Source organism: Gordionus sp. m RMFG-2023, chromosome 3 (genome assembly GCF_954871325.1).
Source record: "Gordionus sp. m RMFG-2023 chromosome 3, tfGorSpeb1-WG-v2, whole genome shotgun sequence".
NCBI lineage: Eukaryota > Metazoa > Nematomorpha > Gordioida > Chordodea > Parachordodidae > Gordionus > Gordionus sp. m RMFG-2023.
In genome coordinates, this window is record NC_088777.1 from 35,531,946 (window position 1) to 35,549,540 (window position 17,595).

Sequence of the window (17,595 nt, forward strand, 5' to 3'; positions counted from 1 at the left end):
ATTTTATTAACGAATCATTAATTAAGCAATGTTCATGTAATGTATAAAACATCACTGTGTAGAACATGTTTTTCTAAGTCAAGGTTACAATAAAATTTTCCGATTTTTTATTCGGTCGAATCTACTAGATATTTAACGGTCAGGCCAGAAGTTCAATTTTTTTAAAAAGCAAAATAAAAATCTGAAAGATCGTGGTATCTGCTAATTTTTGATTTTTCATCGGTAATAATCAGGTCAATGTTTGAAGAGAAGAACTAGGAGACACAGATAAAATTCCAAACAAGGTGTTTATCTCTAAACCAAGGAATATTTGTAAGATAATTTGATCTTTCTCTTTTGCTTTTTTTTAAAATTCGTTGTTTATTTTCTAAATTTATTATTTTTTAAAAAATTTATTTTAAATAGTTCGCATGTTTTTTATATTTTAATATAGTTTTATATTTTGTTATTTTTAATAATTTTTTAAAATAAATAAATATAAAACTATATTAAAATATAAAAACATGATAAATATTTTAACAATAAAAGACAAGAATCTGCTAAATATTTCTTAATTTATTTTTTAAATTGTTTTATATGTAAAGTTTTTAAATGAATAAATACTGATCCATAAAAAACTCATGGTATAAAAACTTGCATTTTGAATTAAATACTTTATAATATATCTAGTCTATATTACAATTTCAATAATAAAATAATCAAGTTCATCATGTCGTGAATCCACAATAAAAATAAATAAGGTCGTTCTTCATTGTGAATATACATAATGTCAATTTAATATTTAAATATAGATATTCAATTCATATATTAACAACCTATATCTTCAAAAATAATTAATTGGGTAAAATGTCTGCCATCAATGACTAAAGTGTTTAATAGCCTTGCCTAATTTATTTTAGCTCTAAGATATTTGAAGTTCATTGATGTCTTCAAAGACCTTAATTTGATGTATTTTGCCAAGCTTTGTAATAAAATGTTTAAATATGTTCCTTTTAACAGTCTAGCATGTAACAATTGATTTTTTTACTATAAACCTCTGTGAACCTTTTATGTTTTGATTTAATTTATCAAGCACTAATCTCTCACATGTACTAGGTTAAAGTTTTAATTCAGTAAAAATTAAATTTAACTTTTCCAGACCCAAAAATTTCTTTTAACTTGCATATGGCCTCATTTCACTATCTTTTTAATGTCCATAAGCGTTCAAGCATAAAGTTAGTCTTTATATGCTTATTGGTAACTGGAGCCTGCCCAAAAATTGGTGGGTGATTCTTGTCATTTTAAATTAACCTCCATATATCTCTTTTTACACCGTTTAATGGGCATGTTCCTGCTCACAATGTGTATTTCCTAATAAAAAGAGTTTTCAACATTTCCAAAATTCTTTAGGCCTTAAGATACCCTGCTGTCTTCAAATTTTTGAAAATAAAAAAAATAATGGTAAAAATTGTCAATCTTTGTTTTAATCAGCGTTTAACAAAAATATTCAAATGAGCATTTGAAGATTTTTTTGCCCAAAATTTTGAACAAAAAATCTTTGATGATCAAAAAAATTAATGATCTTTTCGTAAAAAAAAATTTTGAGCATGCTTAAAAAAGATTTTTGAGCAAAATGAAAAATATTTTTTGTAAAAAAAATCTTCTTTGAACATGCTGAAAATTTTTTCTTACCAAAATATAAAAAATACATCTGAGAAATTTTTTTAAATTCTTTTAAAAAACATCAAAGGAAAAATTACAGAAGATTTTTTTTACAAAAAACATTTTTTATCTTACTCAAATTTTTTTTTACAATACAAAAAAATTTTTCGCATTTTTTATCTTCAAAAGAGTAAGGATCTTTGAAGACCTTTGAATTATTAGCAAATGTTAAGCCCTGGTTTTAATGACCTCTCATGGTTTTAATGACCTCTCATGGTTTCAAGTCACTCTATCCACCAATAAAGAGTTCGTAATTCGATTTCCAATCACTTTATCGATTTAAATAGGCTTGCGGTACTGCTATCGTTGTCTCTAGTTCTTCTTAACCAGTCTAACTAGATGTAACTTTCTCCTTATGGAGTATCACAAATGTATCTGACATTTCTATTCCCACTTCAATCAAGCAGAAAGAGTGGGATACGCCCATGATTGCAGGTACTGTTAATTATCTTTACACCAAGTTGAAATCTGTGACCATTCGCCCTTTGTTGCCTTAACATCGGTTCAAGGCATAAATCTTTAGAAGCAATTCCTTCTAAGAACCTAGGCTTTGAGCATAAACCAAGAATTTAGTTTTGCGCTTGCTATTTGATTAAATATCAACTCGATCATCTCACACAATTGTGCTAGATGTCACAAACATTCAGATTCAGGCAGACATTTCCTTCAATGCAGGGTGAGCTTTCCGTCCTACTCCATGCAATTCCCTTATCAAGCGTGCTTTAAATTCAGCTGGGATATCCTCCACGATGGAACCTATCAGTTTGCTTACTGTCAATGAAAGACTTGATTGAATCACTTGGTTATTATGGTAAGATAAAAAGTTCCTAGCTTGGGATTTTTCCTGATCGACCCTTTGGATACATCAAACATAAACAAAGATTTAGTAGCTACAGAAATATTGAAATGTGATAAATACGTGGACATCTCTGATTATTATTATTTTGTTCTAGTCATCATGACTACTCTTACCACTTTTGGCAAATTTACATCGCCTTATTACCTCATTCCCCTCTTGATTTTGTTTCAATTGTTTTAATTTGTTATTTCTTATGTTTCTAAAGGTTATATCCACTCTTTCAAATTATAATTCCGTTAAGAAATTTGTAATTTTTTTTATTGAGGGCCAGTGGATGCAATAATTATTCAAAAAATTGAAATGTGATTAAATTTAGAAACTCTTGTCATGTCTAAGAAGCCTCCCTAACTCACTTAATCGCATATTTTTCCAACATAGTAGGGGAGACTAGGATTAGGTAAGCCCCGGTGGCAAACCTTTTAATCTCATTTTAAAATTAAATAGCCTAGAAGGTTTAAATTTTTCCGAATATAGCTTTTATGTGTTCATCTATAGGCAAAAAATCTTTTGAAACAATTAATTATTAAAACTTCATTTAAGAAATAAAATTTTGATGTAAAATTCAAAAGATTTTTACATGACAGAATTTTAATTTCTAAGTTATATAATCATTTACATATAAATTAAATTTTATAGCAAAGTTTTAACCCTCTTTTATAATTTGAGAAAGTTTTATGAGTAATTATTCTGTCTAGATGATATTTCAATCACGATTAGTCAATTTAGAGCCAGCGGGGCTTGATAAAATTTTGGAAAGAATATTCTATGGCTGTGTATAATTGGTATTTAGGTTTATGCTAAGAAATCATAATCTCTCCTTAAGATCCTTATTTTTATATGTCCAAAATGTTTATTAAATTAACCAAAATTAAGTTTTAATTTTTATATATAATTATAATTAGCTTCAATTTAAATGTATTTGATATTTTGAACAATGAAATAATAAATTTATTCTATAAGTATCATTATTAATAAATAAAAATGAATGAATTCATTATAGCCTAAAAAATTAATGGTTTAGGAATCTCCTTTCAGTGGTTTGCCTAACCCCGCTATTAGGGCTTGTTCAGCAAAATTTCAATTTTTACAAAGAATAATATTTCAAAAATAAGATTATATACTTAAATATTTATAAAGCACCTTTATAGAATATAGGTGTAGGAATCGATTCATATATTATACTTTATAATATCTAAAAAGACACAGGAGTTATAGCTGATTTTACAAAAATCGGTTCGACTAGCCCCAGTCTCCCCTAATATAAATTGCTGATTTTTTTAACCTATAGCAAGCGGTTCCTTTTTTTAATATGGGCTGACTAAAAAAATGAAATGTAATAAATATTTCGTCTAAAAGAGTAAAAGTTGCAGAAAAGGAGATAACTAGGACGGTTTTTAAACGAAAACCTATGTAACCATCTCAATATAAAAGTTTTTAGATACATATGATTTTATGGGTATGCTACAAAATCAAAATCAAGATATGAAGAGCGTTATAATGGAACTCAAAATGTCCTCAGTTTTACAAAATACCAAGGTTAATTCTGTTCAGAAAGTTGTCAAATATTTTAAAAAGTTTCGGATAAGTTTGATTTATTTTTTCTCTCATTGATACTTTTATTTCAATTGAAAAAATTTATTTTTTATTATTTTATACTTAATAACTCTGAACTTTACATTGAAGTTGATTCAGTTGTAATTATGCATAAGATGTCAGAGTTTTATTCTGACGGACTTGAATGCTAGCAGGAAAAATTATATTGTAATATAAAATTTTGGTGGGCTTAGAAACTCTTGATCCCAGAAATCCAAAAATGCAATAAATGTTAGGACTTTGTAGCTCTGTTTTAAACTCATTTTCTAATATAAAGGCTATCTATATTTTGGCAACTTTATCATAGCACCTTACCTATATTAATGAAAGCTCGTTTTTACCATAAAGAGATGGAAAACATATGTAATATATGGTATCATTCTTCTACGCAATATATTTGCTTGATTTTGATACCTTTAATTCTATGGATATCGATGTCGTGCCTATTATATTTTCCAGCTAATGTGTAGCCTACCCGCATTTCGGGAAGGTTAGATGGACAAATCCCCCAACTGTCTTTGAACTGGATCTGAAATAAAATCTCGCACTGGCTATTATATGGGTATGATTCAAATGCTAAGTTACAAAATAATTTTGCTATTTTTTTTCTATAAAAATCAATGATTATAATATTGTGACCCCCCCCCCCCCAATAAATTTTTTGATTACGGGTTTCTTCTAAATCATATGATATTATAACTATGATTTTCCTTCTCACTGTCTCTATTATAAATTTGTATATTACTGAATTGTTTATATTGAAAAATTAAATAAAAAGAATGGTAAAACTTAAAACATTTTTAAATATAGTCTCATATTTATGTGAATCATATCACAATATTTCACATAAAAATATTTAAATCACTTTATAAAAAATAAATATTTATTAAATTTTCCTCAAGCCATTCCCGCCTTATAAGAAGAGATAACAAATTATAAAAAAATTTGCAGGGCTAATTTATTCGTAGAAAGAATTAATTTCTAAATGTTAAAAATAAAATTTTCTTCAGTTTGTCGTAAAACAATTTTATGATCTCTATACATATTTTATAAAACTCCGAGTATATAAAATTATTATAATATACCAATACATTCTTTCCTATTTATAAACACTTAAACATATTCTAAAATAGCCTGAAAGCGAAATCATAGTTTTTAATAAACTTGTTTTCTTTAAATCATCATTATAATCTAAAAGAAAGAAAAAATCTTTATTTTCAATTTTATAATTTTTTGAAGATTTTTAAATAATGAAATTCATAGGAAAGATATTCCTAACTATACTAGCCATAAATAGTGGATATGGTAAATTTATTATGATTACAAATTCCCTTTATATGCTTTCATTCCTGTTTTATTTTTTCTCCATTTCCCTTCTTTTATTATTAACGTAAATCTCTTATAATTTGTATTTGTAAAATTTTAGCCATTGTTAATTGTTTTTTATTCAAAAATATTATAATAGGTAAAGTCATAAAGAAGTCCAGTGCGGAGTCATTAGAAGCACTGAAATCTATAGGTTTAAAAAAAAATTCCTCATTAATTAAAACAAATAACTATATAAAAAAGAAAGGGATAAAGAGGAAGAATGAATAATATATCGTCACCTAGTTAGAGTAAATATCTATTTTGGGAGATAAAATGAGATAGGACACAATTTTATGTAAATATTATTATATCTTACAGGTATTTCTTTTATTAATAAACAAGCATTGTGCAAAAAAGATACAATATATAAAATTAAAAAGAACGTGATTGAAAAAAAAATGAAATTATATAATAAAATGATTGAGATGAGTCCTTAATCAAGAATTGAGTCCACCAAATAAAGGAAGTTGTATTTTAAGATTTCGAATGACATATCTTGACAGAAATATAAGCCCTTGACCAGTTGCTTCGTTGATAGAGGGAAGACCTTGTATTTCAGGACTTTAATCAATAAATTTCAGATGATGTGATGTACAAATATATGTAATAATTGGTTCATGATATGTAGCGGAATTGTGTAGCTGTTCAGACATAAGGGCTAAAGCAAAGCTAATTTTTTATTGTTTTGTTTCAATCCAAGACTTTTAAAGGAAATTGTCATTAGAAATCCCCCTCCCCGAACCCTTGTTCAGCGCGAAGGAGGAATATTTCTTAGATTGCAGATTGTATAGGTAATCTACCTGCAACTAGTAATGCAAAATCACTCCATTTTAGCCGATTTTTAAAAAAGTCTAACTCAGTATTTTATCCAAACAAATATTGCGCGAGCCTGAAGATTTTGCACCAAGATGTCACAAATTTCTATTCACCAAATCTTGAGACTTAGGCAATATTTTTTGGGCTAAATATTGAGTTCGCCGTTTTTAAAATACGGCTCAAATGGAGCGTTTTTGCATCAATACCTGCAACCTTCAGGTCATCTTACTCTGCTTTGTTGAGATTGGAAAAGAGAAAAGGCTCTTGTTGAATCTTTCCAAATCAATTGAGTTTTTTTAAAGCAAAGATAAGGGTAGGAGGTGCGAATGTCTATGATACGAGTGCTAACTAGGGTAGATAATATAAAGCCACTGTGTATTCCAGTAGAAGACGCAGAGGCAGAGTTGCTTGGAGTCAAAGGAGATTGTTAAAATGCAGTTTGATATCTCTCTACAAAATATTTCTTTGATTAGGATAGGAACTTGCATCGGGCGCGTAGAGAATTTTGGGCGTGTTAAAAAAAATTAATGAGAAAATATGATTTACCGGCGGATAGCAATTAAAAAACTTCACCCATGTTTTTTGAGGCTCGATATGGCCTTGACACTAAGGAATCAAAGGTAGAAGATTTCGTCAAGCTCGATATTTTTGAAAAAAAATAGGGTTGACATAAAAGAAGAACATAGTTTGGTTTTGCACGCGTTAATCTCTAGTCAAATTGTGGATCCATCAACTTGTATTATTTGCCATGATCTTTCAATTGCCATAAGTGGTTTACAGATTAATTTATCGACAATGTACCTGACGATCTAGCTTACAATAAAATGAGATTCAATATGATAGTGTTCAGGTCAAGACAAATATATATAAATTAAGACGAAATTAATCATATATTTTATTTTTAATGAAATATACGATGTTTATAATTTTCTGAAGAAATTTTTTATTAATAGGTGAATGTTATTTTTTTCTCATTATTTCAAATAAATATATTAATGATCTCCATTATAGTATTATCTCTTGCCTTTTTTATAATAATACACAATAATATTTATATATTGTTGATTTGATGAATGAATACATATAAGGGTTCTCCAATGACTCGGTTACATCTAATAGTTATATGTATCTTACTTCATATAAAAAGCAAATGCGATTTGTGCACGCACAAACGCGTTAAATCTGAAGGTTATGAATCTTATATGCACCCCCTCTTCCCAATACTGTTAGTGGGCTCAGGAGTTGGATTTTCAATTTTTTCTTACATTAGAGGCATTAAATATGGATTATTCCTTTATTTATTTATATTGTGCGGATTTCCATTTTATTTTTTATTAATCCACCAAAAAAATATTTTAAAAAAATACTTCCTTAATTTTTCCCCCTATTCTATTGCTTGCCGTGTTCTTTTTATTCGGGTTTATGTATTGAAGTTCATTTTTTTATGTTTTATTTATATGGGAAGACAATGCATCGTCTGAAATTTTATCTTAGTTAAGAAATATATCCATCTAATCCTCTTTTCCCTTTAAATCCAAGTGTTCAAGGGAGAAGCCTCGGGGATATGCCCATTTTAGTAAAATTTTCTGTTTTTATTAATTTTTTATTAATTTTCTATTCAAAATATAAAATATTTAAAAACGTGTCACAAAGGGCTATATGCTCTATTATTTTTTTCCCCTCTCCAGGACTTTCAATTTTTTTAGATATTATCTATTTTAATTGTTTCTTCTCTTATACATACGGATTTTTCACTTTAAAATTGATGTATTTTTATTGGTTATTCCAACTTTTTTAATGTTCATTTTGCTATTTAACGATTTTTTTTTCTTTTTCATTATTGAGTTATATTTTTATTGGTTTTTCTAATTATTTTTTTTTGTATAGGAAATGCAAATATAGACTTCGTATTAGTAGACAAAAGTGTAAAATTTAGATAATTTTCGTTTTGTGAATTGTCATTTATATATAATAATAAATTTTATAATGAATTTAAGATATATATATATATAATGCTATATTTATTAATCTTATCTAGTGCTATAGCATATAAGGGGAAAAAAATGACAATTTTCTAATACATTAAGAATTCATAAATATATAAATAATTATTATAGGAAGGAGTTATAAAAAAAATAATATTATTTGGGTTGGTACTTGGGACCTTATCTACTGATTTATAAATTAACTAAATTATCTCATTATAAAGAATGCAGTTAGATCCTAATAATACTTAGGTGACGATATTATAAAGCCATATTAGCTAATAAAAAAAATCAGCTAAAACTTGTCTAAAAATTTAGGCTAAGAAGGAAATAGTATTTTTTATAAATATATTTAAAAAATTCAACAAATTTTTTTTTTACCTAACTAAAATTTATCAGGAAATGTTACAAAAAATTCGGAAGTCAATTCATTTTTTAAAGGATCCTTGGGTAATAAAAATTTAATTTATAGGAACTGTCATTGTTTTAATGGGAAATTAACTTTATAAAGGGAATCTTGCTTTTCTATTTAAAAATAAAAACAATTACAAATGAAAGACAGATTCAGCTGCTAAATGTTTATATGAATTACTCAATAGCTTTATAAGGTCATTTCCAAACAAAAAGTTTTTTTCAAAACGGTTTCCTAGATCGTTTTCAGCAATTTCTTTTTTGCTTCCAAACAAAACAACGTTGATAAATTACCTAAGCCATTTATTTTTGCCTAGCAAACGTCATATACATATATACCAGAGATATAAATACAACATAGCAACGCTTGGTCCTCTCACGAAAAGCCCATCAAACTGGGATAAAAGATGGGAAATAATTAAGAGGACCATCCATGTTTTGGGGCAGGCTGCAGTTACCTGTGCAAGAGGCAAAGCCCCTTACTTAAACGACCATGGGAAATAAGAGGAGAGGTAAAAGGCCCATGCCCGATTAAATAAAAAATTTGATTAGGGGGGGGGGGGGTGGTTATATTGGCTATATTAATTTTACTATTAATTAGTATGGGAGAAAACCTAGAAATAAACATGATTAAATAAAATAAATACCAGTACAAATACAGTTATATTACTTATTCTTCCAAACATTTTTGCCGTCAAGAATAAGTAATATACCAATTTGCGATTTTAAAGAAAAACAAAATTATCACCCATCAAAGGTTTCTAGAAATTGTGTCAAAAGTCGAAATATATTTTTAGTTATTATTAGATGGCGTCTGATACGAGTGTTATAAGATTTTTTTTAAATATGATCGAAATTATTACGATATGTTGTTTGGAAGCAAAAATAAATGCTGAAAATAGACCTAGAAAATTATAAAAAACTTTTTATTCAAAATGGCTAAAGAGATAATATTATTGACAGAATAATTTAATACTCTCTTGAAAAAATTATTTAAAAATTATAATCATTCCTTAATCTAAATTTATTTTCTATTCAATACTTATAAAACCTATATGCGTTTGATAATGATATATTACAAAAATAATTAATAGGAAATTTATTCGTAGAAAATTCTGTCCAACCATTTAAGAAGCATGTTCATTTCCTTAATCCTATCTATTCAAACATCAGCAAATATCAGGTCATGGTTACTTTGCTAAAAACAGATTTGCCTTACAACAAAACTTTGCCCAAGTTAATGCTGAATCAAATAGTCAGTTATTGAAATCTGCATTTTTTTCTTTAATATTTTTCCACTTACATGCCCGACGCATTTTTTATATTTGATTACTCGAAATTAAAAAATGATGGTTTTATAATTTATAAAGAAACGTGCAATGTACTATTTTTGAAATATAAATGTAAATAGTTACCTTTTTCAGAATTAATAGTTACTAGTTATTTTTCAAAAATAACTTTTTCACTATAATAGTAGTACAGGAGTAAGAACATTTTTTGTTCTTGGCTAAATAAAAAGGAAGTTAAAATTGGGAGAATTTTTAAATGAACAATTCTCGTTTTTAAATAAATAACAATTTTTCTTGTAGCTTTCTTTTATATGGAGTGGTGGGGGGGGGGGGGGGGGGGTTCATATTACATCAGTTTTCTGTTTAATTTGTTTTAATATTATATTTGTTATATTAACATTTTTTTCGTTTATTGCAAATAGATAAATAATAAAATTTAATATACAATAATATAAATTTATAGAGTAAGTATTTTGTTGAGCAGGTCTTTTAAATGTGAAAATTTAAGTTAGTCAAAAATTAAAATATGTGTATAAAATATCTATCCTAAAATTTGACAATTTTTTTTTTAAACTTTTGAGCCATTTCTAATCTATATAAGCTGGCAATACTCGAATTTTCTAAAATTTTAAACAGACAGAAGACTTATTATCTGATTCAGATAACATATGATATATACTATCGTGATCATAAATTTACAGGGACCCGGAGTGAACCGTAACGAACCGTTAAACCATTAAAACCGTTATAAATATCTAAACCATAACCGTAATCGAACCGATATAAATATTCTTTGAAGGTGTAAAAAGAATCTTTATAAAAACGGTTAAACCGGTTCAAACCGGTTTAATTTTTATATTTAGAAATGGAAATAATTTGAATATCCAGAATTATATAAACTTGCTCTTATAGTACTGGCGGTTCCCGTAACACAAGTTTCTGCATAAAGGGCCTTTTCGGGGCTAAAATTTGTGTTATCGTCAAAACGAACAAAAAGGAATCCATTTATATTAGAAAATATATTACTTATACGTTCAAATAATATAATTAAAAATGAGTTATTTTTAATCTTATATATTGTTTTTATATATAATTCATAGATGCTTATAATAAAAATAAATTAGAAGATAGTGTTGCTTCAATAAAAAAAAATTTCTAACCGTAATGAACCTTAATAAACCTTTATAATTAGCTGAACCGAACCGAACCTATATATATATTTTTAAGAACCATAACCAAAACGTAACCATTATAATTTTTTACATACTGAACAGTAACCAAACTGAACCTTTATAAATAACGGTTCGGGTCCCTGTAAATTTATACTATAAAATTGATAAAAATATATTTACAAAAAATAAAATATAGTGGGCAACTTTTATTTTAACTCTGTTACAAAGATGCAGTTATAATTATATTTGAAAGCTTTTATCTGCATTTTTTACGAAGAAAGAGAAATTCTCTCGTTCGTTTAAAAAAATGACAATAATTATTTTATAAGTGAAAACGATTGGCATTTCAATATAAAATTTATGTCTAATTTTAGCATCTTAAGTTATTATTAGCATTGCATAACCTCTAAGGCCCTTTCTTGACAGAACGTTTTTTCAAAGCGCTTTTCAGGAATGTTTCCTGCAATTTTTCTTTATTTCCAAATAAAGGATAATAATTTGACAAATTAAAGAAGTTTCGTACATCATTTAATCGTTAATAAAAATCAAACTAAGATGGTATATTCCTTTAACCCAGTAAATTTATTCACAAAAAATAAGAGGTTAACAAAAATTAAAAATGATGAATATTATTTTGGAATAATTAAAATCAATAAGAAGAAAGACCTACACAAAAAGATGTCATAATTTGGTTTATGCGTAGCTCAAGGTATGTTCATCTGAAGAAATTTTTTTAATCGGTGGAAATATATTTAAAATTAAAACATGTAACTGATTTAAGGAGTCGAATTAACAGTGAGAGATATATGGGGTTAGTATTAATCAGAGACCTGTAGAGGGATATTTTTTTAAAAAAATTTTACGGCCTGGCCCGCCCGGATTTTCTAAAATTATATTCGACCTGGTATATATAAAAAATTTACCTATTTGGTATTTTATCATATTTTCGGCGAGTATTATCATTTAATAAACAAGCATATTAACTAATGTTGTTAAACGGCTCGTTTTGAGCCGATTTTTAAAAACGGCTAACTCAATATTTTCGCCAGAAAAATATTGACTAAGCCTCGAAATTTCGATACTATATGTCTAGACCTTTGCTCCTTCTATGAGCAAGATTTTCAGGCTTGCGTAATACTGGATAAAACTGAGTTAGCCGTTTTTAAAAATAGGCTCAAAAAGAGCCTAACAACACTACTACAAATTTTTTTTTTATTCAAAACAGATATTTAGTATATTACAAATTGTACTATAAAAAATTTGTGTAAATAATATTTTGAGAATATACTATATTAATTGTATTTATAAAAAAAATAAAACTGATATTTTAATTAATAAAAAATATAACATATATTATATAATAATGTATTTAATCCTTTGCGTATTTTTTCATGGCAGGAAAACTATAATTATATTATGTAATAGATACTATGAGTGTTAGCTAGTGTTAACTTTCACCCAACATTATAGTAATCATAACTATATATAATCATTATAACCATATCTAATTGACGAATATAATAATTCATGTTGTATAAATTTTTTTAAAAAAATTTTACGGCCCAGCCCAGCCCGGGTATTTTAAAAAAAAAATTTCAGACCACCCGGGCAGGGCTTGGTGCCGGGCCTGTAGGTCTCTGGAATTAATTAAAGGTTTGAGATGAGCAGATATAGGTTTTAATATATAATATATCGAAAATTGTTTTCAATAAAATAATAATTTCTGACAGCTCATCATATCCAACAGGTCATGTTATTATAGTCGAATATAAATTTAAATCAATCAACTGTAACGGCAATAAGAAAAGTTTCTTTGAGTTAGACTTAAATCATGGCTCTTATATAATTTTAATATTTTTAGATTCAAATTTTTATCATATCCCCATCAGCCATAACGATTTTTTAGAAAATTAAGCTTTTTATTTCTAACTTCAGAAGAAAACAATAATCGAATGTATATTATATAAAATTTTTAAATAAAATACTTAAACTAAAACTTAGATTGAAAATACATCCTTTTTTGAAATGACGCCCTTAGATAAAAGTCAATACGAGATAAAGGTCCTTCCTATGCAAGGTAACATCACCTTATATCAATCGGTTTCCAACTCATATATCATGAATACAGGTTACAAAAAAAATAGTCAAATGTTTTTAAATATCATATTTTTAAAAAAATTTTTTTTTAAGTGATTTTGTAAATTTGAATAATCTTTAGGGATCAACCCTTGATGGATCAATTTTTGTTAATTTTTATCCATTATTTAAGATATACTTGGTATAGGGCAATAAAATTTATAACAAAATAATAAATAAATACTATAATTATATTTTTAAAAAATTATCGAATAAAAAATCTCTAGATTCAAAATATTTCAATAATTTTTTATGAAAATCTAACAAATTATTTTCCCGTTTTTAAGTAGATAAATAAATTTTTAACATTTAATTTATTTAAGCCTCCTTTTTTTATATTTAATTTTCTGCATGAACAATAAAAATCATTTATTTGAAATATCGAATCGCGCATATTTATAGTTGTTTTTCTATTCTTTCTCACATCTAGTATTTATTATCATATATAGGAACTTGTTTAAGCTGGACACCTAGAGCCATGTGCGGAAATGGTTCTTGTTCTTATTGTTCCGAGCAACCTAACGCTACATGTGATACACAAACAATTTGTGAAGATTGTAACAAAGCCAAGTTTACCCTTAATGGAACAGCCGTGGATTGCAAAAGTTTTACTTTATGAACGATATTATAATAATATTCATAATTTGATTTTAATGGATTTAAGACGAGGGTCTCAAAGTGAAAAAAGTAAATTTCAAGATGACTGAAAACAAAACCAATGTGCAATTAGACATCGATGACAGCCATAAGGATGTCAAGAATTACCAAATAGTTCAAACTAATCATCCATCTGGAAACGTTTCTTCTCATTCATTAACGGTTAATATTTTGAAAATAAATAAGTTTATTATGTGGTGAGCGTTAGGGTTGAATTAAGATAATTTCTACTCAAAATGTTATCAATATTACATTACTGAATTAACTGCAAACAAAATTACAACATTTGTTTGAAATAGGTACAATATATTTCTAGTTATAGTAACGAAAAGGAAAAGTTTTAAAATATTGACCACATTCATAGGTATAGTCGGGATTTTGGTGAAGGGAGAGAAGCAACATTAGATATGTTTTCATCTTATTGAGAGTTTTTCTTTAGAAGGGTTACACTTTTAAAAAAATATTTTTCGTTTTTTACTTTTTTAAATATTAAAATGCTTTTTTACTGAAAATTTTGAATAGTCGTTATTTAAAAAATTATATTAATACATATTGTTGGGAATAAGGGGGGGGGGAGGGTGGCAGGGGTCAATGGCATTAATACTAATTCATTTTTTTAAAGTGCATATGCATAGTTGACAGCATTGAAAGGTATTTCGTTTAAATGTCATTCAATATCAGACTTCAATGTATGTACACTTTTTATTGCATTTTAATGATAATCAGTCTGGATTAGTTAATTTCATTGGTAGGGGTATGAATTTTTTTTAGCTTATGATGATATTTAAGAAAACTGACAAATTTTCGAATGAGCGTCCTCGCGTTACCCTAGATTACGCCTATGACCATGTTGAAAATGAAATTATCAAAATTTATAAAGAATTACTTATATGAGGAGGTGTGTACACATCTCAATACCTGGCCAAATTTATTTATTTTTAAATATTTTTCTTATTCTCCAAAATTTAATATTTAAAAAAATTGGCAATGGAAGATTCAATCTTAAGTACATATAAATAATTCACAATTTTTAAAATAGAAGCCATTATTTATTTGTATATAAATATATTTTAGCATAATTGATTGTTTATTATTTTTATTAAATGATTATTTGTATGAATTTTGACAATTTTTATCAGAATAGTTGAATTCGGGGGATGACCCATATTTGTAAATTGGATGGCTGCCAACCTACAAAGAAGTCCATCCATAACATTTCTAAGTCACAACACCAAATTCAAGCTAGGTATTTCTATGCTACACAGTAAGGTGAATGATTAGTCATAAATAAAATACCTTTTATATTTAGTAAACACTAAATTTACAGTTATGAGATCCATTCCTGAATTCATACATTATTTTCGAAATTTAAATTTTCAAAAAAAAATATTTGTATTAGTTAATGCTACCCTAACTGACTCTATACTAGATAATTTTGGTATAAATATCGAGTTCTCAAATGTTAATGCCTTTAGGTGTTTTAGGATGGAAAAATATATGGAGACAACAAGAGAATTTTGAGGGAGACTCACATATATATCATTTTAAACCGTTTTTGTCATATGAAATATTTTGAAAAGTGTTCGATTTTTTCAAAAATTTTTGTTTAGGTATTGATGAACAGATATATGAACTATATTCGGAAACAAAACTAATTAGAATTTTGAGAAAGCGGGAAAAAGTATAAATATTAACTCGGACAATGTGGGAGCTTCCATTATACCAATTTATGAGTTTCTTAAATTTAATGCGCATTGGGCATGGGGTAGAGAATACCTCTAATTGATAAAGAATATTTTTATTTAGATTCAAAAATAAAGGGTTTAAAAAAGAAATGACGAGGATCACATTATGATGTTTCTATCAGAGATCTTCAAAACCGGGCCCAGCCCACCCCTGGGGCGGATTTTAAATAAATGAAAACGGGCTTGATAGGTCAAAAATTATAGCGGGTTGGCTGGGCAAGTTGAGCATAAAAAAATATAAGGCTATGCCGGGCAAATAGATAAATTATTCTGTCCGGGCTAGATAGGATAATTCGGGCCGGGCTTTCGTTACATTGATATCTTTATTTAAAATGGAAAAAAAGTTAGTAAAATAAAAATAATTACATACAAAAAATTAAAAATAGTTTGTTTTTTTTAATTTTCCTTTATATATGAAACCCCATCGCAAAATTGTTTTTATATTTCATAAAATGTATTTTGTATTATTTCACATTCATCGTAATTTCTATGTTCTATGCTGTGAAATAAAATATTGAAGTAAAAATTATTTGAAAATATTTTTTTTTCCATATTATAACATTTCTGGTTGATTTTGTAAATCGCCAGATTCTTCCTTATAATGAAGGAGCTAATTTATTAATTTATTTTTGATATGAAATATTATTTTTTTTTCTAATCAGATTGATGATTTTGATTTCCACATCGAAAATAACACCATGCATTGTTTTACCATTACACCCAGAGTTTTTTATGCAATATTGGTGAAAGAAGCTACCTATGAATTCTGTTACGTCAATATTAAAGGTTAACCTATCGATCGATCCAATTGTTTTTAAAATTAATATAAATATTTATAAATATGATATAAAATAAATTTATATCAAATTTAACTCTATATAAATTCCGTTAGGACCGACATTCGTCGTTTTTGAAAAAAACTGAATCGAATTGATATTTTAAGAAACCGATTTAATATTGCCATTTTATGATTGTATAGTTATATAATATTGTTTATTTTATGCTATTTACTTATAATAAATAAATAAGTAAATAAATGAAAGAGCCAACATTTAATTATTTGTAATGTTTTAAAAAATTCGAATTATTTTAAGAGAGAAGAGAAAAAGAAGTTCAATTTTATATAAAAAATTGTATTTTTTTTAACTTGAATAAATTCTAATCCTTAATTTGTGGTATAATTCTTCTATTTAAGGTATTAAAAATCGATATAAATGAGATTATCGGATCAGTTTTGGGTGAATATTATATCCGATAGGGGAAAGAATTGATTTATATCTTAGAGTTTAGTTACGTTTTAAGATTCAAATATTATAGGTTCAAACGCCATTTTTATGGTACTATAGATAAGTTATTAACCATATTAAAGGTTAATTTGGTTAAAAGATTAATATGTAAAGAAGAGCTAGGCCCCCTTTATAGCAACCGTGATTATGATTAAACGGCGATGATCATGGCTAAATGATAGCATAGCTATATAGATCATGTATATTTTATATAATAGCTCGATGAGATGTCGCGGTATTTCCGCGGCTACTATCGAGGTCCTATTGGTATGCTATATTTCGACAATATTTGGAGACTACATATTATACAAAATATCGTTGATAATATTTAAAATATTTTAGATCAAGAATATCTAAGATGGATTAGCCTAAATAGGGAATATGTAGGCATGGTTATTAAAAATGGAACTAATGAATTTATTTGCGCCCATTGTAACAAAGATGACAACATTTTGAATGACTTTCAATGTTTTCGGTGCAAGATTGTCATCACCAACCGTGATGATTTAGATATTGTCAAATTATTGAAACAATGAAAAAAATACAATACATCAATTTTTTTTTTACTATATTAAAT

At 26.9% G+C, this 17,595-nt stretch overlaps 1 protein-coding gene across 3 annotated transcripts; it reads left to right on the top strand.

Annotated features, from left to right (window-relative positions):
- Nucleotides 1–143: 143 nt before the first annotated feature.
- On the top strand, nt 144–17,595 carry LOC135926566 (uncharacterized). Of its 3 annotated transcripts, none has more exons than XM_065462488.1 (7): nt 144–312; nt 9,828–9,988; nt 13,196–13,322; nt 13,780–13,935; nt 13,995–14,149; nt 16,395–16,518; nt 17,361–17,595. In XM_065462488.1, the coding sequence occupies exons 2-7, from the start codon at nt 9,920–9,922 to the stop codon at nt 17,552–17,554; spliced, it is 825 nt and encodes a 274-aa protein (XP_065318560.1). In that variant the 5' UTR covers nt 144–312; nt 9,828–9,919; the 3' UTR covers nt 17,555–17,595. The 3 variants fall into 3 exon arrangements, with proteins under 3 accessions (XP_065318560.1, XP_065318562.1, XP_065318561.1); XM_065462490.1 differs by having other exon boundaries at nt 9,828–9,969; XM_065462489.1 differs by lacking the exon at nt 9,828–9,988.